We start from the raw sequence: 25,460 nt of genomic DNA on the forward strand, positions 1-25,460 counted from the left end.
AGCATATACTGTGCAAGTTTGCAGGCCGGCGTAAAGGAAGACCGGGAAATAAATGGCGGGACGATTTTTTATGCATTCTATCCCGAATGGTGGGCAAGTGCCGAAGACAAAATTGAGTGGATAAAACGAGGCGTTTGGCCAGAAGTAAGATACCAAAGTAGACTAGTTAAAACTGTAATATTATATCTGCTAATTTAATATGCTAACACGGATTTGATATGATCAATCAGTTGGAAGGTAACCAAAATAAATCCTTAACGGAAACTAACGTAAGTAATTTTATTTCAGGTATATTCAGGAATACTTACTCGATATATGATATATATAAAACAAAAGACAAATAACGTAGTTATTAAAATGTATTTTGAAGTTTATAAATTGCCTAGACAAAAGCCAATAAGCTTACTACGATGTTTACAATAATATATTATAATTATTCACTAGGGCGTGCGTAACTTACGCATCTACTTTCTTCGCATAATCACTCGTACTGGCATACCTACTCAATGCGAGACGAATGGGTTGTGAACATTTAAGGGGCTATTTCAGTGTCAAACGTGGTAATGGTAAGGTACAGTAGTTCATTTAAGTATTCATTAAAATAAAATGTACTACACAAAGCTAGTTACATCAATCGCTCTACTATTAAACATCTATTTGTGACTTGGTCAATAATGTATAGTAGCTGTAAGCACCTTTCAAAATCTGTAACAAATGTTAAAGTTTTTATTTATGTAGCCATAAAATGTATTAAACAAAGCAATTTCAATGCATTCACAAAATATAGTCATGTTTGTACAAATAATCCGTGAAACTCAAATTGGCGTATATTTATCCCGTAAACGTTTGAATTATTAAGTTAATAACTTTCGAGTGCATTGATACATCAGTTACAAAAATAGTACAATACAGTACAGTAGTATTTAAAATGATATCTAATATTAGTTACTAAACCTAGGTACTAAATACTAGGTACTAGGAACTACTAGGGAAAATTCCAAAACTTACATTTATAAAAGTGGGTAGTGTTAGATTGGTGAAAGGTCCTGCAGAAAATACAATCTCTTTGCGGAACTGTCCCAGTAATATAACGAGGTCCTGGCGAAGAGCATTGTTAGACCACCATCTGCTTTCGTAAGGGCCGTGAATTACTTCCTGGCTCTGAAATAAGTAATAATCTGCGAAATGAATTTTGAAGCGTGAAAAGTAGCAATGTGGCAAAGATATATTTTTTTAATAACTAAGTTATCGAGTTTTTGAATCTAAATCTCTAATAAAGAATTTTAAGATCGTGACATTTGATAAACTCTAGATTTTGTTCGGAAAGGGAAGAGTCGTGTAATGTATGGGGCCTTACATATTGTGTGGCTCTTCACTTTCCGCACAGACTCTAGTTCCATGCGTTAGAAAGGGACAACACGATTCGTTCCTGAAACACTGTCAAATTCAGTTTAGTGAGATGTTTCTATTGTGTGCTATATTAAGCGGGTGGGCACCCGCAGAGAAATGAAATTAGGTCCACCCTATTGATTCGGTCAAGTTGTGTTCGAATGTATGGGAAATTAAAAAAAAAAATACAGCAAAATTTTAATGTAGTATGGTAACTTAGGGTAAGGTGCTTTGCGCACACTAGCGTTCCCTACCGTTCCCCTGACACAACACCCCCTTTCAGCACGAAATAGGTCCCGTTTTACGGTTTTTCTTCATTTTTGAGAAAAGTATCAGAGTTAGGGAAAAGATGTCTATGAAAGAATTAATTCTTATTAAATTTTAGACAAAAAAGGTTACATGCATTTTTTTTGTAGCACTTACCATATTCGTGCATTAGCTTGTTGAAGTTCGATATAACTCAGTACTTAATAAAATAGTCATATGTGTATTAGTGGTTTAATTTCAGAATTTTGACAAAGTTTATCAAGTTACTAGTTTTTGCCCTTCTGAAGTATCTTTTTACAAAGTTTCAATGCTGCTTGCAATAAAAGTTATTCCCCATACAAACTTCAGCCAGCCTCATTTTAACTCTCTTAAAGGATAAAAATCCAAAAACACTGAAATTAGTTTCTTTCCATTTTAATTATACCTTTATAGTCTTTATACGAAGTTTCAAGCTCATATTCTCAAAATAAATATAGATCCTCATACGAATTTTGGACACCCATTTCACCTCCTTAGGGGATGAATTTTGAAAATTCCTTCCTTAGCGGGTTCGTAGACCTTATAAATAACCTACGTGACAAATTTGGATTCTTTAGAATCAGCGGTTTGGGCTTTACCTTGATTTAAGTCAGTCAGTCACTCAGGACTTTGCCTTTTATATAATTATGTAGATAACATGAAAACAGTGCATAATATCAAAAAATATTTTATATGGTGGCAACGCGCATGTGACACTGTTTGAGTTGCAGGCGTCCATAAGTTACGGTGACCGCTTTACATCAGGCGGGCCGTATACTTGTTTGCCACCGACGTAGTATAAAAATATAAATAAAATATAAAAATGACCTTTCTTCTTGGGAATTTTATGAGCATATTCCTTTGATTGACAACTTTTTTCTAAATAGTCAGGGACCAAACGACCTCTTTTACAAAAAGTCGTCGACATCTCTTCTAAATAACTAAAACAGGTATGAATGTGTTCCTCGTTCTCTCCAGATTACGAATTGACCTGTTTTAGTTTAAGGAGGGGGGGACGGGTTGAGAAAAAGGGGGGAGAAAGATGGCGGCCGACCATCATAGATATTTATTCACATCTCGAGTCCTATGGCACCAATCTGTTCGTGCGAGGTGTCATTTGAAAGCTTATTAAACCTACTTTAATTGTTTTTCAATAACTATACTTATAAAAGTAACCGTTTACGAAATATTTAAAAATATGTGGTTTTTTATCACGCATGAATTGCACAAGTACTAGTAAAAAATGCGTCTAACTCAATAAACAATAACTTTACCGCAATTGATGTTATTATAAAATTTTCGCGTCTATTCATGTTCTTTCTAAAAATATAAGTTTCATTGGTATATGATAATATATAACCATGTAATTACGAATTTGGTTTAGCAGGAGTCACTCTGCCCGGTCGCAGAAATGGGCGCTGACCGTATATTTTTGAGGTTCTATTTTACGGATCCATTTGCGAGAGGTATCGTTTCAAAGCTGATTAAACCCACTATATTTTTTTATAAATAACTATAGTCATAAAGGTAGCTGTTTAGAAACTATTTGAAAATATGTGTTTTATAGACCATGAGTCGCACAAGTACCTACTGGTAAAAAATGCTTCTTAATCAATAAACAACAACTTTTCCGGAATTGATGTTAGTATAAGATTTACGCGGAATTTCATGCGCTTTCTAATAACATAAGTTTTATTGGTGTATGATATTATATAACCAAGTAATTACAAATTAGGTTAAGTAGGGGCCCCAGCGCCCGGCCACGTATGGATGGATGCTGACCGTCGCCAAATTTTCAATATATTTCAGATCCTATTTTATTTAACAGGAATCTTTTGAAAGCATATTATGCGTACTATCATTAGTTCTCAATAATTTTAGTTGTAACTGTAGTAGCTAACAAAATATTTGCAAATATGCATTGGAACCGATCGATGTGAGTAAAACATGCTTCTAGCTCAATGAATTATATTTTTTCCGCAATTGATATAATAACAAAATAAACGGCGAAATGTATGACCTTTTCAAATAATAAGTTTTGTCAGTATTGCATAAACAATTAATGTTAATTTATCCATCATACTCATTGCGCACCGTCATATACATGGATGACCATTTTCGTTGCCGTTTTCATAATTTTTAAGATTGTATCTTGGTGCATGACCAATAAACAATAACTTTACCGCAAATAGTGTTATTATAAGATTTACAGGACATTTTATGTGCTTTCTAAAAATATAAGTTTCATTGATGTATGATATTATACAACCAAGTAATTACGAATTTGGTTTAGCAGGTGTCACTGCACCCCCGTGACGTAAATAGGTGCTAACCGTCGCCTAATTTTATGTATTTCTCAGATCCTATTTTAGCGATCAATTTGTGAGAGCTATCATTTGAAAGAATATTATGCGTACTATCGTTACTTTGTTATAATTTTAGTCGTAATTGTAGAAGTTTACAAAATATTTAACAATATGTGTCTTTTTAGGGTTCCGTAGTCAACTAGGAACCCTTATAGTTTCGCCATGTCTGTCTGTCCGTCCGTCCGTCCGTCCGTCCGTCCGTCCGTCCGTCCGCGGATAATCTCAGTAACCGTTAGCACTAGAAAGCTGACATTTGGTACCAATATGTATATCAATCACGCCAACAAAGTGCAAAAATAAAAAATGGAAAAAAATGTTTTATTAGGGTACCCCCCCTACATGTAAAGTGGGGGCTGATATTTTTTTTAATTCCAACCCCAACGTGTGATATATTATTGGATAGGTATTTAAAAATGAATAAGGGTTTACTAAAATTGTTTTTTGATAATATTGATATTTTCGGAAATAATCGCTCCTAAAGGAAAAAAAAGTGCGTCCCCCCCCTCTAACTTTTGAACCATATGTTTAAAAAATATGAAAAAAATCACAAAAGTAGAACTTTATAAAGACTTTCTAGGAAAATTGTTTTGAACTTGATGGGTTTAGTAGTTTTTGAGAAAAATACGAAAAACTACGGAACCCTACACTGAGCGTGGCCCGACACGCTCTTGGCCGGTTTTTACTGTATATGAATAGCATTCGCACTGATACGAGTGAAACATGCTTCTAGCTCAATAAATTATATTTTTCCGCAATTGATATAATAACGAAATGAACCGCAAAATGTATGGCCTTTACAAAAAATGAGTTTTGTTAGTTTTGCTTAAACAATTAATGTTAATTTGTCCACCATACCCACTGCGCACGGTCAATCGTCATATAAACGGATGTCCACCGCCGCTGCCTTAATTTTTTCATCATTTTACAGATTTTATTTTACTGATCAATTAAGTATATAAGTAAATTCGATACGTGATAAATTATATTTATTGTAAAATCAATCAATGTATTAAATCAAGTCTTTAGTGTTCTTTACATATCCCGCACCTTTTTGATCTTCTCTGTTTGGCCTAAAGGTTGACTGGTAGAGAATGCCATGTAGCATTAAGTTCGCCTTTTGTAACTGTATATTTTTACTGTGCAATAAAGTTTAAATAAATAAATAAATAAATAATATACGATCAGTGAAATAAAGTCTGAAAATCATGAAAAAAGGCAACGACGGTGGACATCCATTTATATGATGGTGCGCAGTAGGTGAGCTGAACAAATTAAAATTAATTGTTTATGCAATACAAACCAAACTTATTTTTTGTGTAAGTCATACATTTTCCGTTTATTCTGTTATTATATCAATTTCGGAAAACTATAATTTATTGAGCTATAAGTGTGTCTTATCAATGCAAATGCTATTCATGCACAGTAAAATACACATATTACTACTCAAATATTTTGTAAACTTCTACAGATTCGACTTGAAGTATTAGAAATAAAGATAGTACGCATAATATGCTTTCAAATGATACCTCTCACAAATTTTTCAGTAAAACAGGATCTGAGTAATGTAGAAAATTTGGCGACAGTCAGTCAGCACCCAATATCGTGACAGGGCGCAGTGACCCTTGCTAAACCAAATTCGTAATTACTTGGTCATATATTATCAAACACGAATAAAACTTATATTTTTAGAAAGCGCATGAAATTTCGCGTAAATTTTATAATAACATTAATTGCAGTAAAGTTATGGTTTATTAAGTTAGAAGCATTTTTTATCTGTATATGTGCAACTCATGCTCGAAAAAAAAACTCACGTTTTCAAATATTTTGTAAACCGCTACCTTTATAACTATAGTTATTCAGAAATAATTATAGTAGGTTTAATTTGCTTTCAAATGATACCTCTTACATATGGATCCGTAGAATAGGAACTTAAAAATATTGAATACTTTACTACGGTCAGCGCTCATTTATGCGACCGGCGGAGTGACCACTACGAAACAAAATTCGTAATTTCATGGTTATATTATCACTTACCAATAAAACTTATATTTTTAGAAAGCTCATGAATAGTCGCGTAAATTTTATAATAACATCAATAGCGGTAACGTTATTGTTTATTGACTTAGAAGCATTTTTTACCAGTACTTGTGCGATTCATGCTCGATAAATAACACATATTTTCAAATATTTTGTAAATAGCTACCTTTATGATATAACTAGTTATGTGTAAACAATTATAGTAGGTTTAATTATCTTTCAAACGATACCTCTCACATATGGATCCGTAAAATGAGACCTCAAAAATATTGAATACTTTACGACGGTCAGCGCCCGTTTATGCGCCCTGGAGGATAACCCCTGCCAAACAAAATTCTTAATTACATGGTTATATATTATGATATATCAATGAAATTTATATTTTTAGAAAGAGCATGAATAGACGCGAAAATTTTATAATAACATCAATTGCGGCAAAGTTATTTTTTATTGAGTTAGACGCATTTTTTACTAGTACTTGTGCAATTAATGCGCGATAAAAAACCACATATTTTTAAATATTTCGTAAACGGTTACTTTTATAAGTATAGTTATTTAAAAACAATTAAAGTAGGTTTAATAAGCTTTCAAATGATACCTCGCACGAACAGATTGGTGCCATAGGACTCGAGATGTGAATAAATATCTATGATGGTCGGTCGCCATCTTTCCCCCCCCTTTTCTCGACTCGTCCCCCCCTCCTTAAACTAAAACAGGTCAATTCGTAATCTGGAGAGAACGAGGAATATATCCATACCTGTTTTAGGTATTTAGAAGAGATGTCGACGAAAATCGTGAAGGAGACGACTTGTGGCCAAATTGGCTCTAGACTAAAAATGTATTTACCAAAAATTAAAAAAAAAAACTGAATTTTGGGACATATTTTAGGGTAAAAAGGGGGGGTTGTGTCAGGTGGGGGGAGGGACCTTACGCTAAGGTATCAAACCGCATTTATTTTTATTTGGATTTAATTTTTTTTTCAAAAAACACAGTTTGACCGAATCATATGTGAATTGCGTACGCACTCTATACATGTATTGATGTACCTACTGCCAAATGTTTTTCCATCGTTTTTTCACTGAAAATCCCGAATATGATTCAGTCTGTTTCAGAACAAGAAGTACTGACGCTCGCTGAATGAACTAGCACGATTAATCCAAATACTTTCAAGAAAATATAGAGGAAAAATATTTCGCACTACATTTTTATATGGTTACTACTAATCACACTATTTAATTATTGCAGTAGTTACTTACAGTTTGCATGACATCGTTACTGTGCCAGCAATACATAAATAGTTGAGAGACCCCAAACACGAGATATTCAACTTGTAGTATCGTTTGCATCATGCTAGTTCCAGTCTAAAAAAATATGTAAGTCAATCAGAAAGTACAATCAGAATTAAAAGACGCTACTTCTCACCAAATAACGCTTCAAAAGAATAATAAATATCTGTTATAACTTAAAACATATTGGTTTTATATTAAGACAAAAATTTAAGACTGTAAAAAAACTTTTGTAACAATATTTTTTCAAACCTCGTAGGTATATTTTTATTTAGCTGATATTATACTCAAGTAACTATTGGTTTCGTACAGGCAGAGCCATCTATCGGCAGGATTGTATTGATAACCCAGTTTGCTGTTAGCTAGAATGACAAAAGATGGCGTGTCGATCGTCGTTAATTTATTTCCTTCCAAAATCCCTTTTGAATTTTCATTTATTAAAAATAAAACTCAATTTATTATTGTATTGTTAGTTTTCGTTCCTTTTTGGAAATATTTTATTACCCTCTTTAAGACAGAAGTTAAAGTTGTTGTCTATAGGGCTACAGTTTGTTGTGTTACGTTCAGTGCTAATTCTTGTGTCCATTATTTTCAGATGATTTTAATTTTATAAAATTACTGAGGACCCCTTCCATTGACATGATTGCACGGAACCACAAGCCGGCTTCTTTTCTGGAATGGGTACGTTTCACATTCGTTCGAGTAATATTTTAACCCTCGCTAAGGGTTGGTGGAAGCCTCAGGGTCATTGTTTTTTTTTTAAACCTATTTCAGGTCCTCAGATTTGGAGGTTAACGTTCGAAGACAGAGCAGAGCTGATGCTTCCCGAGCCTGGACCGGTGGACAGGAGGCTGTGACGATCGGTATGGAAGAGCTCCCATTCCGTGGCTGCAGCGGCCACCTCTCCTCAACTCGGTTAGACGTCCCCAAGGTCAGAGCGTTCCTCGTTTTTTTTAAAGGCGCCCAACATAAATAAATTTTTTAATTAATTAATAATTTACCTTTTACCCGGTCTTCCAGTACCAGAACTACTGACTCACCCCTATGCTCTAAATTTTAGGTATTTGTTTTTTTTTTAAGTAAATAGACTGAGCTAGCGATATAAGTTATAATAAGGGTAGTTTCATTGCCTACCAGTTAGGCGTTACTAAGTAGTGTATTATTACTTTCGAAATTATTTTCAAAAAGTAAGTTAATTAAAAAGTTATTTTCTATATAAATACCTAGTTTACTTTATTTACCCTTAGGTAATCCCCAAAATTGTAACAGTGGCAGCCCTACGTGTGGCTTTAGAGAGTTCAGGCTGGAAGACCGTTAGTTGCTTACCTATTTAATAATTTTCTTAAACATAGTATTAGAGATTATTTACATACCTACCTAAGATTGTTGGCAAAATCAATGTTAAACATTACTTTAAATAACAAATTCCTTACTAAAAATAAAGGAAAGGTTTCCGTATTTACTTTCGTTCCGTACTTTCTTTGTGTGTTAAATGTATAGTACCATATAGATAATTATTACCTCTTGTTAGTTGGTGGGTACCAAATCTGGTTATTTTTATTCATTGCCAACAGTACTATATATACCTACAAAACCATTTTGTCTCTTTATTTTAGTGAAAAGTAAGAAGTTATGCTTGTATTTAATTCTAAATTGTACCACACGCTTGGTACCTACTGCATTTTGTAATTCGTAAATGAGGATTTTTTTTTACATTTTGATGTGAAAGGTGTGATTAGCAAATTAAATTTATTTTACATTGTATTTAACTAGACTACATACCTACTCTTTTTCTAGAAGGTGGTTAATTTTAATTGTTCATAGTTCTTACCTAATGATAATAGTTGAAGTAATTTAAAGTACCTACAGCCAGTCGTAAGAATTGGTGTCTTGTTTTCTAAATTACCTATTTTATTCTTCCTTCCTTAACGATATTGAAGTTTGATGTTGTAAATTTAGTACAAATATTTATGTAGGTATTTTAATTGAGTTTTACTACATAAAGTTAAACATGTAAAGAGCATACGGGGTGATTCTAAAAAATGTTAAAAATAATAATTTAACCTAACTTTTATATTTAAATAATTGGGTGATCGTTTGGACCTTTTATTGTTTAAATTAGTCCAGCGTGCACATTTAATATTATTCGTGGGTTTCCTTTGTGGTTGAGAATACTTTAGAATAAATATTTTGTTGTGAAAGTGATCGTGATCTAAGTTGTTTACGAGGCGTTATCTTTATTACCTACTTTCCGGTGGGTTAGATTTAACACAAGTTTTTCCATATTGTTGTTACGTTAAGAAGTAGGTATTCATTTATTAGCAGTTATCGGTGATAGGTAGTTTTTTTGTTTTGATGTATAGTAGGCGTTTTCTTTATGTGTTTGAAGTGGGAGTTAAGTACATTGTGTCCGGATGGTACTAATACGTCCGTACACAAGTATTACCTTTTCGATGTTTGGTGGTGAGTGGACGATTTAAAAGTTCTCTTCACGTAGTTTTCTGGGTGCTGGCGTTTTAAACCAGCATTTCAGCTTCACTGGCTGGTCGGATTCTTGCGGATTTAAACGGAGAATTCTTAATAGCAGTGTTGTACCCTTGTTGATGCTTTGCGATATGACTTAAATCATATGCGTGAACGTTGGCGTTCTTTTGTGTTGTCGGACCGACAGACTTGCGTCGCCTGAGACGCGGTCTGTACAGTCAACCCTTGTACTTATGTCTAATGTTGTGTCGAAACGTTCCGTCTTGTGTCGTACATAGACGCAGCCGGTATATACGCTTCGTTGTTCTGGTGTTATTGTCTGTTCTTTGTATTCTTAGCTGTCACCGATATTTGTTAGGGAAATTTCATTTAGCTATAAGCCGTCTTCCGTTATATCGCTTGGACGTACAGCCCGCTGTCTGGTATAGCTCGCTGTGCCGCCAAGAAATATAGACGATGCGACGTAATGTAGTAATTTACCTAAAAAAAAAGGGGCTATTCTTATCTGGTTTAGTGCGTGGGTTCGATTTGGATGGTTTTTTTGTTATCGATTATAGATTTCGAGTTGTAGCTGTTATATTACCCATATTTCCTGTAGTTTGGAGCTGGGGACCAGCTCAAAATTTTGCCTGCGTCAAAATTTTCTCTGGGGAGGGGAGTACTGTAACAATATTTTTTCAAACCTCGTAGGTATATTTTTATTTAGCTGATATTATACTCAAGTAACTATTGGTTTCGTACAGGCAGAGCCATCTATCGGCAGGATTGTATTGATAACCCAGTTTGCTGTTAGCTAGAATGACAAAAGATGGCGTGTCGATCGTCGTTAATTTATTTCCTTCCAAAATCCCTTTTGAATTTTCATTTATTAAAAATAAAACTCAATTTATTATTGTATTGTTAGTTTTCGTTCCTTTTTGGAAATATTTTATTACCCTCTTTAAGACAGAAGTTAAAGTTGTTGTCTATAGGGCTACAGTTTGTTGTGTTACGTTCAGTGCTAATTCTTGTGTCCATTATTTTCAGATGATTTTAATTTTATAAAATTACTGAGGACCCCTTCCATTGACATGATTGCACGGAACCACAAGCCGGCTTCTTTTCTGGAATGGGTACGTTTCACATTCGTTCGAGTAATATTTTAACCCTCGCTAAGGGTTGGTGGAAGCCTCAGGGTCATTGTTTTTTTTTTAAACCTATTTCAGGTCCTCAGATTTGGAGGTTAACGTTCGAAGACAGAGCAGAGCTGATGCTTCCCGAGCCTGGACCGGTGGACAGGAGGCTGTGACGATCGGTATGGAAGAGCTCCCATTCCGTGGCTGCAGCGGCCACCTCTCCTCAACTCGGTTAGACGTCCCCAAGGTCAGAGCGTTCCTCGTTTTTTTTAAAGGCGCCCAACATAAATAAATTTTTTAATTAATTAATAATTTACCTTTTACCCGGTCTTCCAGTACCAGAACTACTGACTCACCCCTATGCTCTAAATTTTAGGTATTTGTTTTTTTTTTAAGTAAATAGACTGAGCTAGCGATATAATTTATAATAAGGGTAGTTTCATTGCCTACCAGTTAGGCGTTACTAAGTAGTGTATTATTACTTTCGAAATTATTTTCAAAAAGTAAGTTAATTAAAAAGTTATTTTCTATATAAATACCTAGTTTACTTTATTTACCCTTAGGTAATCCCCAAAATTGTAACACTTTAGATCACAAAATTAAGAGACTTAATCTTCTTTGATAAAGTTATCCGGGATGGCAGATTCTTTTGGCGTGATTTTTAATCCGTTAAGACTTTAATGATGTATAGACGGAAGTAACAAGTGGGAGTATGTCAAAGACAAGGGGCCGTTCAACTATTAAGTGAGAAACTGTACAGTAAAATAGATAAAAGACGAAATTTATAACAAGTATTAACCCTACCCCATTCTCATCTTTATCCATCTTTTGGCATGATGTTTGGCCATCACCCTCCACCACTCACTTCTGATCCAGTTATACTAGATTTATAGTATAATCTTATTTTTTAAGGTTTCTAATCTAATTTATTACAAATATATACCCTCCCCCCATTTCCCTTGTCAGCAAGAAAGTAAGGAAAGCTCTAAATCATCACCCAAACCCTCCGCATTATCAAAAGTAAGCAGAGCAATCACCTCCTCGCCCCCTATACACGGTGAAATTTTAGTGGTTGTTTTCCCACGGTAGGGCGATTTGCTATCGGTAGTACTTTCGAATTGTGATAGACAAACATATATTAAATAACTGTTTTCCAAAAAAAAAAATCCGTAAAAATTACCTAAACTCGAACAAGCGAATAACAATAGTAACGCACTAAAACTGCAAGTCGATGACAGTTATGAGACTTATAAGATAAACAAGCACAGTTAACCTTTCCATTGGTTTGATCTTGCCATTACGTTGCGTCAACTTTGATAATTCGAATAATTACATCCTCTTTGCTTAATGATTAAAACTATTAATGTGATAACAGTTCCTGTCAATGTCAACACTACTATTTCTAGTAAAATGGATCGGCATTACGAATATTCTAATTTAGAGTACGTCGCGATGGTGCAGCTGTACGCTAGGGCTAACTACGACTCCCACGCCGCCCGGCGACTTTACGCGGAGCCAGGCCATTTACAGTCGCTGCGTCTTCGGGGGATTTTAAACCCTCAAGTTCCGCACGGACGAACAATTGTCGCCGCCACACAGCGGCTGCTTGACCACGGGCAGTTCCAAACGCCAGCACATGCACAGGGCAGAGGCCGGCCGGCTGTTTACAATGCAGAACTGGACGAAGAGATCATCGAGTACTTCGAACAAGATCCTCGTCGTAGTACACGTATGGCTGCGGCTTTTTTTGGCATCAACCAATACTACGTGTGGAAAACGCTAAACCGAGAGGGACTGCATCCTTATCATTTTCGGAAAGTGCAAGCCCTTCACGAAAACGATGGGCCAGCTAGGGTAGTTTTCAGTCGGTGGTTGCTCGATAACAGGAATGCTAACATTTTGTGGACGGACGAAGCAACATTTACGCGAGTGGGACTTTTTAATCAGCACAACGAACATTTTTGGGATTTTAATAACCCACATGTAATCCGCGAGTGTGCTCATCAAGTGCGGTTTAGTGTAAATGTGTGGGCTGGGATAGTCAATGGCTACGTTATTGGACCTCATTTCATAGTTGGAAACTTGACCGGGGGAAGTTATTTGGAGATGTTACAGAACGTTATCCCGGACTTATTAGACGACGTTCCGCTAGCAGTGCTAGCAGATCTCTACTACCAGCATGATGGGTGCCCGGCTCACTATCAGCGCGACGTGCGGGCCCACCTTAATGCCGTGTTTCCCCAGCGCTGGATTGGGCGTGCTGGGCCCGTGCCTTGGCCAGCGAGAAGCCCGGACCTTACTCCGTTAGACTTTTATTTGTGGTCTGAGCTAAAACGCATAGTGTACCAGAGGGAATACGAAAATCGAGAAGCGTTAATAATGGCAATAACCGACGCTTTCGATGTTATTAGACGTGACAGAGACACACTAATATCATTGAAACAAAATCATATTAAACGTGCCAGATTGTGTATTGAACGTGGCGGATTACAGTTCGAACAATTATTGCGGTATCGCGAAGTTTAAGTGTTTATTTAAGCTTGACTTTAACTTGTTATGTTTACCTTTAAGGATCTGCAACTAACTGCACGTAAAATGTGAAGAAAAATTAAACGAAACTACTTTTAAGTTATTTTGTTTCATTCACTCAAAATAATTAGGTAAGTACTGCTGCAGTGCAACTATTGGTGATAGGTCACTTTCGAGTTACGTTCGACACATTTATAAATCTGGCATTTATTAATATTATTTCAAAAAAAGACTACACATTGACTGTATATCGATAGCAAAATCATTTCGTTGCGGGAAAACAACCACTAAAATTTCACCGTGTAGTTATAGTGCTTACGTATAATGCTTATTATTGTTATAGTGCTTACGTAGTACTTGAACAGTCTCCAAATAATAATAACGCCTTCTTTGTTACGTCTCTTAAAATGTATATCATGTGAACTATCCCGTTTGGCCATCACCCTGCACCACTCATTTCTGATCCAGTTATACTAGATTTATGCTATATAATCTTAATATCTGGGCGACCGAGCTTCGCTCGGTTCTATTTTAATATATCACGTCTTTAGATAAAAGAAAACTCCTATAAATACAAAAACAAAAAAAAGACAAAAAACAAAAACTTAATTTCTGACCGGGATTCGAAACCCTGACACCTACGATCTATCTGCGTACATTAGACCGACCTCGTACGACTGAGCTAAGCGGAATCGATGCGCGCGCGGCGAAATTAACGACCATATTTTACGTTTACTAACGCGAAAGAAAAACTCATGAAAACTCGAAAATTCGCGTTTTCCGGGATCTAAGGCTACGCTAGATCGATTTTTCACATTAACATTTAACAAAACCCCCACATTACAAATTTCAGCGAAATCGTTAGAGCGGTTTCCGAGATCGTCGGTATATATAAATAAATAAATAAATAAATATACAAGAATTGCTCGTTTAAAAGTATAAGATTTTTTAGGTTATAAATTTTATTATTTGACAAACTGGCTCTCTTTTGGTCTTAAATGAAAGCTAATTAAATTTTCTACAACTTTATTTATAATTATTAAATTTTCGTAGGGCTGATTTTGGTACATTATATTCTAGCATTGCAAACACAGACTGGACTGAGGTTCTGAGTGCGCAATGTGTGGATGTAGCTGCTGAAAGGTTTTACGCGAGACTAAATGAATGTATTGGTAACTGCGTACCATTGAAGAAGCAGTCGGTCCCCAAGCGCTATGTATATCCATCATGGTACACACCGGAAATAATCCGCAATATACAAAGCAAATTTTATCATTTTCGTAAATTTAAAGAGTTGGGTCTCGATTTCAATCGAGAATTATACCGCTACTATAGAGGCCGTGTTAAATTCCTCATCGACAATGCTTACCAGCAATACCTCCGCAGCCTTGAGAAGGATATTACTGAAGATCCATCGAGGTTCTGGAATTATGTAAAAAGTAAGCAAAAGAGCAGAAGTCAGGTGACCGAATTTACCTATAAGGGTGAAACGGTGTCGGGACAAAGAGCTGCAGATGCTTTTGCTGACTACTTTAGCTCGGTATTCCACAAGGATGAACCGCGACTCGATGAGGCTGAGGCGATGCAGATAGGGAGTAAAGCAGAGGCGCAAGCGGCACGAGTCACTGTAGACACTGTGGACGCCCTAGAGTTGCGAAAAGCTGCTAAGCGACTTAAATCACGGAGTTCTGCAGGGCTTGATGGCATTCCTCCATATCTTGCAAAGGACTGCATATCCGCTCTAGAGAAACCGCTCTTGCATATTTATAATCTTGCGTTGAAATGCGCAGTATATGACGTGTGGAAAAAATCCAGAGTCACTCCAGTACCTAAGAGTGGTTCAAGTACTGAAATAGAGACGTATAGACCCATAGCTGTCCTCTCTGTCTTTGGTAAGCTTTTCGAAGCAATGATAGACTGTCGAATTAGCCATCAGATTTCCACCCAGCTTGCTGACGGCCAGCACGGGTTCCGGAGGGGACGCTCGACTTCGACCAACCACACAGTGTTTGTGGACTATGCCGCTGCAGAAATGGACGCGGGTCGCCAGGTCGACGCCGCCTATTTTGATTTTAAGAAGGCGTTTGACCTAGTTGATAATGACATCCTCTTGCAAAAGTGCGCTTTTATGGGTTTCTCATCTAAGCTTCTCAAATTCTTCGCAAGCTACTTGAAGGATCGGTGTCAGGTGGTCAAGGTTGATGGGTGCGAGACTAACCCATATTTTACACGATCTGGGGTAAGCCAAGGAAGTACCTTAGGTCCGACACAATTCATGATAATGATAAATGACTTGCCGGGAGCTGTAAGCACTGCAAAGTGCTTATTGTTTGCTGACGACCTCAAGCTTTTCCTAGGCGTTGGCGAAGTAAGTGACTGTGAGGCGCTGCAGCATGATATAGATGCGGTGGCTAAATGGAGTGAAGAGAATAAATTACAATTTAATGTCTCTAAATGTAAATCTATCACTTTTAACAGAATTCGGAAGCTGCTAAACACACTGTACACTCTGTATGGTATCCCGTTGGAGCGCGTCACAGAGATTAGAGACCTTGGATTAATGCTTGACAGGGAACTTAACTTCCGGCAACATATCACCACCATATGTTTGAAATCGAGCAAAATACTCGGGTTTATCATGAGGATGTCATACCAGTTTCCTAATCCTAACGTCGCTATACGGCTCTACAATGCATACGTGCGCAGTCGACTGGAATTTGGAGCAATGGTCTGGGATCCCAGCGAAGCAAATTATAACCTAAATATCGAGAAAATACAACGTAAATTTGCAAGGTTCATATACAAAAATAAATGTGGTTACTATCCCTACATGTATCCGTCACTATTTGTTTCGGCTATGGTGGACTTGGACACTTTGGAATTGAGAAGGAAGCTGTTGCTTATAGTGCATTATTACCACCTTCTAAACAACAGAGTAGACAATCCATCGGTGCTAACGCAAATGGGACTGCATGTCCTCGTTCCGAGACGCGGAGGCGGCGCCACGGTAGAGCCGCGGCGACGCCCGCACCCTTTTGCGCGGATCGTTGCGCGCACAAGACGGGGAGATAATGCTCCGACGCGCAGAGCAGTTCAGCTGCTAAACAATTTGTACGTACAGGATGCTGATACAGATGTATTCCATGATAGTTTGGGCGTATTCCTGAAGCGTGTTAGGCTATGTCTTGGCAGTTGTTTTTAGAGCATTCACATTAATTATTGTTTTTTTATTATTATTATTTGTATGTCCTTTCCAGTTCTCGGGACCATGGGGTCCCGGACTTTTGGGAGGCGTGCGTGGGGCCGAAGCCAACAGCGCAGAGGCCCTTTAAGACAGTTTAATTTAAAAGTAATGTGACACTTATTATTATTATTATTTTATTATTATTATTTGTATAATTTTTTGATATGCATAAATTATTTATAATATAATAAAAATAATGTTTAGAAATAAGTTTTAATTTTGACATGCATGAAATTTTATGTAATTAAGTACTTTTAATTTAATATGTAAGTGTTTTGGTTAAGTACTGTAAACTTACGTATATGAATATTAATAAATTAAATTAATACCTTGACATGTTTTGCTATAATCTGTCTCTAAATATAGGCAAAACGAAAATTTTCATAAAGAGGGGAAAAAATACCCTTTTTTGAAGCACCATATCTCAAAAACTGTTTGAGATACGGCATTGCGAGTAGACTCAAATGATTTTCAATTTAATGTATTTTCAAGTTTGTAAGGCAACTTATTGCTTAAAATCTCCAGTTTTTAAATGACACTGCGAAAACTAAAACAAGTCAGATTTTTTTGCAGTTTTTTTGCAAATTAAAAAAAGCACACCCTTTTTTGCTTGCAGTTTCACAGTCCTCCAAGGACCCTAAATAATATACCAAAAATGCAGCTTTACATCACACTTTGTTTTTTTATTTCTCTTTTTGACCAGCCTATACTTGCTCCTTCCAGTTTTATTTACAAAATCCAATATTTCGTGTCTATAAAATAATACCTATTTCTGTACGACCGGCGCGGCGGCGTCGAAACGGCGTTTGACAACTTTTTTGGTAGTATTAAACCTACTTGTATGATTAGAGGATGTACATATAACCTCGTTTTTATAAATAAAAAATGGTTTACTTTACTCTTTCTCCACAGAGAAAACATCATGAACAGAATCATAGTTTTCTAAGGAGATAACATTTCCTTGTCAAGAGTTTGCTTTGATGACGGTAGTACAAAGCTTTTTAGTGATAGTTCGCACCCTTATCTGATATGCAGTCACGCAGAGCATCACGGAGCAAACGAACATGTAGAAAAGCATAATCGGCGACAAACAGGAATCAAAAAGACTCGAATATCTGAAAAATTTAGATACGTTAAAAATTATCTGAGAAATGATAATGTTCTTGGCACTCCTGCCTCTCAGTAGCGTCATCCATCTTACATTGTTTTTTTAACATTGTTTTAGTGTTGCAAATGTAAACCTAAATATTTATCAATGCCAGTTTAACTCACATTTATTGTATCGCTATTAGCGCCATGTTTCCAATTAACAGTCATGCTTGACGAAGGGTCACCGATTCATTCGAAATATTTCGCCAATCGCGATGCAGTAAATGTAAGTGAAACCGTTATTTTTCAATCATGAAAGGTGACCTATAATGTTAAACCTAGCTATGTGAAAGCTGATATCCCAAGTACGAAAATTAAATATACACTACATGAACAGTAAATTATGAAACTTTTGTGAACTGATAAACTAATTTCACAAACTAACAATATCCATTATATAAAATAGGATAGGGTGATCTATCTACATAGAAACTAGAACCTACATCCGAAAAGTACAGGTGTAATCATCGTCCAATATAATCTAACTCTTACTTGATTAAGTTTGCATGTCTCCTATGGCATTCCTTTAATCTCCTCTCTGCTTCCTCGCGTGATACAGGATTGTTCTCAATTCCAAAAATCTTAGCAGAGTCTCTTTTCAAGAGCTGCAATTCTCCTTTAAAAAATACCATAGTCACTATTGCGTTTGTGTCAAATGAAGTGATCCAACCGCCTCCGTATATAGCCGCGTAGCTTTGGAAGGCACACGCAGACACATATCCAACCATGTTACTTTTATCGAACGGTACCCAAGAGCTCACGACTTGTATATAAGATTCTTCTCCACTCTTCACATTATCTCTATATGTTTGTGAAAAGACGTATTTCATGATAGGCTGAACTATAACGACTACTACCGTAGTATACATGAGTGACCAATAAAGGTACGTAATTTTACGCGAATATTTTGTATTTTGTTTAATAATGGTTAAGTTAGCTTCATCAGTAGTTTTGCGCTGGTTTACATCTGATTCTGTCACATAGTCAATTATGTCCCGCCAAGACTTTTGCCAAATCAAAAAGGTCGAAATTTTTACTACGCTCACACTAGCTAACATAGTGATTTTGAGATTTTCCAAAATCAAATTAATATCCGATTTTATAAACCATATGTCCACGTATTCTGTAGCCGTAAAGTAAATGATAGATATATGTAGACATATGTAAATATATTTCATGATTACGTTTTCTGGGAGCAAAAGTCCCCAAAATTGTAATGCTTTAACATTAGGGCCCAGCAAGGGTCGTTTTGGATTTTCCAATTTTTTCAAAATATAATTAAACATTTTTTAAATGTTCTTATTCACAAGGAAACGAAGATAATTGTGAGACCACCACATTTATATATGTCCTTTTATAGCTTTTCTTTGTATTAGTGCGGAGATGTTATTATTTAACGGGAAACTAAATAAAAATAATTTTCGATAAAGTCAATAATAAGACGAAGGTTATTGGCTATTCTACATAATATTTAAACACTTGATTATTTAACTTGTTTTTCATTCTTAGCTAAGTCGACTAATATTTTTAATTGTATTACCCATGTAATTTTTTCGGTTCTCTTATTTATCGCCGAAAATTGTATGGCCGAATATCACTTCCCAATTCACGTTTCGCCGAATTTCATTCCGCCGAATATTCATTTCCCAAATTATCATAATGTTTTTTTTTAATTTGCCAACTTAACATTTGCCAACTTAACGTTTGGCCTTTTTTTAAAAACCAAACTTTCATGTTGCCGAATGTTTTGCTTGGCGTAATATCATCATCATCATCATATCAGCTCTTTATCGCCCACTGCTGAGCATAGGCCTCTCTTCTAGTACGCTACTTGTCCCGGTCCTGAGCTAGTCTCATCCAGTTGTGACCCGCAATTTTCCGGATGTCGTCCACCCAACGAGCTAACGGATGCCAAGCGCTTCTTACATCTGTAAGCGGCCACCATTCTGTTAACATTTTAGTCCATCTGGAATAATACTAGGAGTGGCGTAATATACAACTAGGTATTTATTGCATAGGTACCAAATGTTTTATTTAACACCAACAATATGTATGGCGTATTTCGAAATATATGCAATACTGTCTTGTATTAAGTTCTTAATTTATTGACAGGGATGCAATTTTTACTTACGTATAAATATTTTTTAAAATAGTTACCTACTAACTTTTTTTACAAGAATATTGTTTTAATTTTGTTTTTATTATATTTTTTTTCCGGATTGTTCACGGTCAACCTACCACGCTCCTCCTCGCTTCGCTCGTCGTCGCACCTAACTGGACTCCGTCATATATCATTATACTGGCAACATAGTCCTTGAACAAAAAATGGGTTCCTTTGCTCCCTCCTAACAGGGAAGAAAAGTACCCTTTCCGAATGGTGATATAAATAATTATTTGTAAATTGCCTAATGTTTCGTTGCGAAACGTTATTCGTCTAAAAGTTGATTGACCAAGTGAAACATTTGACAAATGATTAGTCTGCCAAACGTTTAGATGGATTGTAATAGTCTGCTTTTCAATAATTCTGCCAAATGAAAAGTTGGCATACAAAAAGTTGCTAAACGTTAGTTGTCAAAATGAAGCTTCGGCCAAACGTTGTTTGGCAAATGAAATTCGGCCAAACATATTTCTGCGAAAAGGCAAAACACCAATTTTCTCTTCTATAAGTCTCAAGTCCCGTTTGCAGTATTGTATGTTTCTCTTACTAAGTATAATAAAGTTATTACATGAACATCCAAATAATAAACAATTCTCTGTCAGTTTCAGTATTAAATATTAACAATTTTACATTTGCAGTTGCTTAATTCACTATTGTCACTCACGCGGTTACCGAGAATGAGAAATTATTAGCTCAATAATTACCCAAACGAGTTGGATTGGAAGATTTCGCATGCCTCAAAAAGATAAAAGGCACCGTAATACGTAAAAGCTGAATCACTTAGTTTTTTACAGGTCCCGCAAAATAGACCCATTAGATAGAGTTACAACACTACTTTAATTATTACCTGACATTCCTGAGTTAGTCATTATCCAGTCAACAGGCAAAGCGATGTTGAAACATTCACTAAATAAGAATTTTAAAGCAGCTTATTACATGCTTTCGATATTGCTTTGACATGATAATTGGTGTACTTTTATAAAATTGGTATTATTTATTCATAATATCAGAATTGTACCCGACATTCTCTGTGTAATTATAAATTAATTACATTATCTAATTAATTAAGTATGTCTAGTAAATCGATTTCCATCCTGACTTTTATATCGTTTCACCTTTGGATTGGGATATCTTGATTTTAGCTATACCTACATACACATAATCAATTCGGTTTTTTTCTGTGGTTTCAAACCACAATTAACACTGAGAATCCCTCTCGTGCTGCATACAAAACTGAACTGAACTGAGGTATTGGATGTATGCGGTTTTGTAGTTGTAGTTTTTATTATGTAAATATATATATATATATGTGTGTGTGTGTGTGTGTGTGTGTGTATTGCATGTTAGTGTAAGTTATAATTCAATTTATCATTACCTAGAACTAGTTTTGTACTAGTAATAAGCTCTTTTTCTTGTGTGTTGTATTATTTTCTGGTTCAATAAAGTGTTTTACTACTACTACCCCCGTGTCACACCTCGGACATTGGCGATCAAATATATTAAAGGGGCGCGTTCCTAGCACACAGTCTAGAAGCTCGTGTAGGTGAACGCGTACTATGCTTGTATGAGTGAAATATGACAGGTCGACTGTTCGCGTTTTTGACAGACGAGGTAACCGAGAGGGGGTGGGCGGCACTTTCAGCGGGGAGCGGGAGTGGCCATACTGTACGATAGTACTCTTTATTATACTGTGCCCGTGTGGTAACGGGTTAAGAATTTCACCACCCCCTTTCTTCCCGTGGGTATCGTAGAAGTCGACTGTGGGATATGGGTTAAATTGTGGCGTAGGCGAGAGGCTGGCAACCTGTCACAGCAATGTCACAATTTGGATTTCTTTCAACCCCTTTTTGCCAAGAGTGGCACTGAAACTTAGTAGTTCACGTGCTCTGCCTACCCCTTTATGGGATACAGGCGTGATTATATGTATGTATGTATGTAGTACTACTACTACAAAACAGATTTTGCATTTTCAACTTGAATGCTTTGTTGGTCCTTTTATAAAATCTCTGGAAGGCCATTCGTACTCCATTAATATACATGATAGTCCCACCTTAACTCAGCCGACATTTCGTACTGTGTTTCAGAGTGCTTAGCCAAAATCACAAACGTTTACGCTTCACAAGCGTATCGTAGCTATAAAATCTCTGGAAGGCCATTCGTACTCCATTAATATACATGATAGTCCCACCTTAACTCAGCCGACATTTCGTACTGTGTTTCAGAGTGCTTAGCCAAAATCACAAACGTTTACGCTTCACAAGCGTATCGTAGCTATAAAATCTCTGGAAGGCCATTCGTACTCCATTAATATACATGATAGTCCCACCTTAACTCAGCCGACATTTCGTACTGTTCACACTGTAAAATCACAAACGTTTACGCTTCACAAGCTAGCTCTCCCTAACGCTCTTCTGTAGTGGCGCGACAGAGCCAGACTGCGTTTCGATCTCCACGTAGCGTCAACGATTGTCACTTCGGCTAGGCCGGCTGTCCTTGCCTCCGGGTATGCCTACTACAAACGAGAGCGGAATTGGCCTTTTATTTTGCTAACACAAGCTCTGTCAGAAGCCGAAATACTGCACAAATGTATATATTCAACCGTTTACTTATTAACCGCCTTCCAAATCTCAAGGGAAGGGGTTCTCAATTCGTCTGTATTTTTTTTTTGTTTTTTTATTTTTTTTTTTATGTTTGTTCCTCGATATCTCCGTCGTTACTGGACCGATTTTGAAAAATTTTTTTTGATTGGATGTATATTGTATATGTATATGCATACAGATTGGTCCCATTTTTCTCAGAACTCAGTTCTGATGATGGGATTCTGGAGAAATCGAGGGAACTCTTCAAATCTGAAAGGCATACATATGGTGATTTTTGTGTTTTTAAAGGAACAGCATGCATTTAAGTACGGAATAGTGACATTTGGTGCAGTGGAACTCCTGATGATGGTCAGAATGGAACTCCTCAAATCTGAACGGCACACTTATAGTGACTTTGGTATTTTTATAAGAACAGCATGCACTTACGTCCAGAACAGTGACATTTGGTGCAGTGGAACTGCTGATGATGGTCAGAACGGAACTCCTCAAATCTGAACGGCACACTTATAGTGACTTTCGTATTTTTATAAGAACAGCATGTATACGTCCAGAACAGTGACATTTGGTGCAATGGAACTGCTGATGAAGAGTGAGCCGCCCCTGGATAGAGTTCCGTTCTGATAATCATTCTCATGTGTAAGTACTTCAGAATCATCCAAATTTCAAAATTGGTTCAGAAATCACGGAGATATCGAATAACAAACATTAAAAAATTATACAGACGAATTGATAACATAATCCAACATTTGAAAGTATTTATCACCAGAACCCCAAAGGAAGGCGGTTTTTTTTTCTTAATTTTTTTTTTATGATTGTATTATTTTTATTCACTTTTCTGTTAGCATTTTAGTTAATAAACGCTTTGTGTTGATAGCCGAACAAGCAAAATATTACAAAATTGTTCCTAGAATGGAATTTTGAGCGCGGAGAGCACACAAACAAACTTTTCTACCCAGAGAATCAGAATATTTCTCACCACAACCGATGCGAGGAAAATGCTAGTTGTAAAATATTATTAGGTACAAATCTTGTATCGTTTTTATTTATATTTTGACCAATTCAAACGTATGTACACGAATAGTGACATCGGACAAACATCTAACTTAATAATTTAACATAATAATAGTTAAAAATAAAATAGACGTTCCTTCGAGTACCTATTTCTATATTTTGTGAGAGTACAGTAAGAGAGGTAGGTTGCAAATTGCAATTGTCAAATTTTAAATTTAATTTCTGTTTTTTTTTAATTAGATTTAACATTGAAAGAAAATCGAGCGGTGTAAAAACTAGTCATCAGACTCCCTAATATAGCGGTAAGAGCGTGTGACTTTCATTTTCATCCGCCGCGAGCTTGACCCCGGTTCGCACCCATATTTAGTTATTCAGAACAGAACTTATAATATGTGCGAAATGCCATTCAACTTTTGGCAGTCACTTGTCGGTAAAGGAAACAATAGTGAAGAAAGCGGGCTACGTTCAACAAGGTCTAGTTTATTTTCTGTGTTGGAAGATCAGATGGTAGTGATTTTCATAAAAACTACCTAAAATTCTCAAGAGCCAAGGACCCCAGGTTCCAATGACCCAATAAGTGGTAATATGCCAGGATAACGCTAGGAAGAAAAAAAAATCTTAGTAATTAATAATTATGGCCATTTTAGGTTTTCTGTAATTATGTAAATTACACATAATTATGCGAGGAACGATCTACGCAACATCATGTGGCTTGTTTAAACACGTGCAGTGACTTAAGGTTGTTTTACGGAAACAATTTGCATTTTTAATTTTAGACGCCATCGCCAGGGTGTAAAATGAATGTATGTATACCGTACCTTCGTTTACGTTTATAAGCCTCTCAAAATATAAAGCTTAAGTAGGATGGTCTTCGACGCTTTTTGATTAGCTGCTATGACTAACGCCAATATACTTCTCGTATTTTTATCTACATAATTTAAATCCGATGTGACTCGGTTCAGAACAGACGCATAATTTGCAAGATTAAATTGCGAATAAATCCGGAGCTTTCATTTGACGTGGCCAGGTTATAATGGGAAAGCGGACACGGACAAGTCAATAATATTTCGTTTTTTTTGTACGTAAATATAAAGTAGGTCCCCAACTTTTCTGTTCCAAATGTAAATGTTTTAATTTATTTATACATAGTAGGTCACCTTATTTCACATTTTCTATGCTACCGGCGTATCTCTGTGGTCAAAAATCATAAAATTTTGTGCCCTAAGTAACTTATAATATGGCCTAAAATTTTATGATTTTTTACCCCAATGCACCAATACCTATAACTGTTATAGGTAGGGTGCATTGGGGTAATTTCGAAAGTCGTCTAATTTCGATATAAAAAGAGATATAAAAATCACCATTATTTCCACCATATCAAGATTCCCCTTTCAAAATTACTCTAGTATTTCTGTGTTTCGAAATTACCTCATTGCACCCTGCGTTCCTATGTATAAATACTACTTGGCATAATTTGTATCCGATTCGTTAAGATTAATTATTAACCCTTAAATTGTTTTTGTCCGTTTTAAATGACGTCCTATAAAGTCTAGGCTAACTCAGATTCCTAGGCACTCTGGCGCAGGTGGCGTGATCCACACGGTCTAGCGTCTATCCCTTTTATTTTTACGCACTTTCGCATCGCTTTATCTTATCAAAATTTGAAAAAAATATTCAGTTTAAAAATTACAACCGTGAGGTCTTTTTGCACTTGTGACAAATGTCGTTGTTATGTAAGTATTTTAGTAATTTGTGCGTATTTTTCACTGAATTTTATTGAAATAGTAATTAATTTACTATTTAGTGT

The 25,460-nt window shown here is 36.1% G+C and overlaps 1 protein-coding gene and 2 long non-coding RNA genes across 3 annotated transcripts; 2 read left to right on the forward strand and 1 right to left on the reverse strand.

The window, feature by feature from the left end:
* Nucleotides 1-538: 538 nt before the first annotated feature.
* Nucleotides 539-19,170, reverse strand: LOC125240740 (odorant receptor 13a-like). Its single transcript, XM_048148790.1, has 5 exons — nt 18,377-19,170; nt 17,754-17,850; nt 7,334-7,438; nt 1,009-1,161; nt 539-705 (listed from the first exon to the last, which is right to left on the reverse strand). The coding sequence occupies exons 1-5, from the start codon at nt 19,168-19,170 to the stop codon at nt 646-648; spliced, it is 1,209 nt and encodes a 402-aa protein (XP_048004747.1). The 3' UTR covers nt 539-645.
* Nucleotides 7,910-8,583, forward strand: LOC125240747. Its single transcript, XR_007178667.1, has 2 exons — nt 7,910-8,044; nt 8,138-8,583. It is a non-coding gene; the product is annotated as an uncharacterized LOC125240747 (long non-coding RNA).
* Nucleotides 10,825-11,498, forward strand: LOC125240752. The gene is made up of 2 exons (XR_007178668.1): nt 10,825-10,959; nt 11,053-11,498. It is a non-coding gene; the product is annotated as an uncharacterized LOC125240752 (long non-coding RNA).
* Nucleotides 19,171-25,460: the final 6,290 nt, after the last annotated feature.

The sequence above is a fragment of the Leguminivora glycinivorella genome, chromosome 2 (genome assembly GCF_023078275.1).
Source record: "Leguminivora glycinivorella isolate SPB_JAAS2020 chromosome 2, LegGlyc_1.1, whole genome shotgun sequence".
NCBI classification, from domain to species: Eukaryota; Metazoa; Arthropoda; class Insecta; order Lepidoptera; family Tortricidae; genus Leguminivora; species Leguminivora glycinivorella.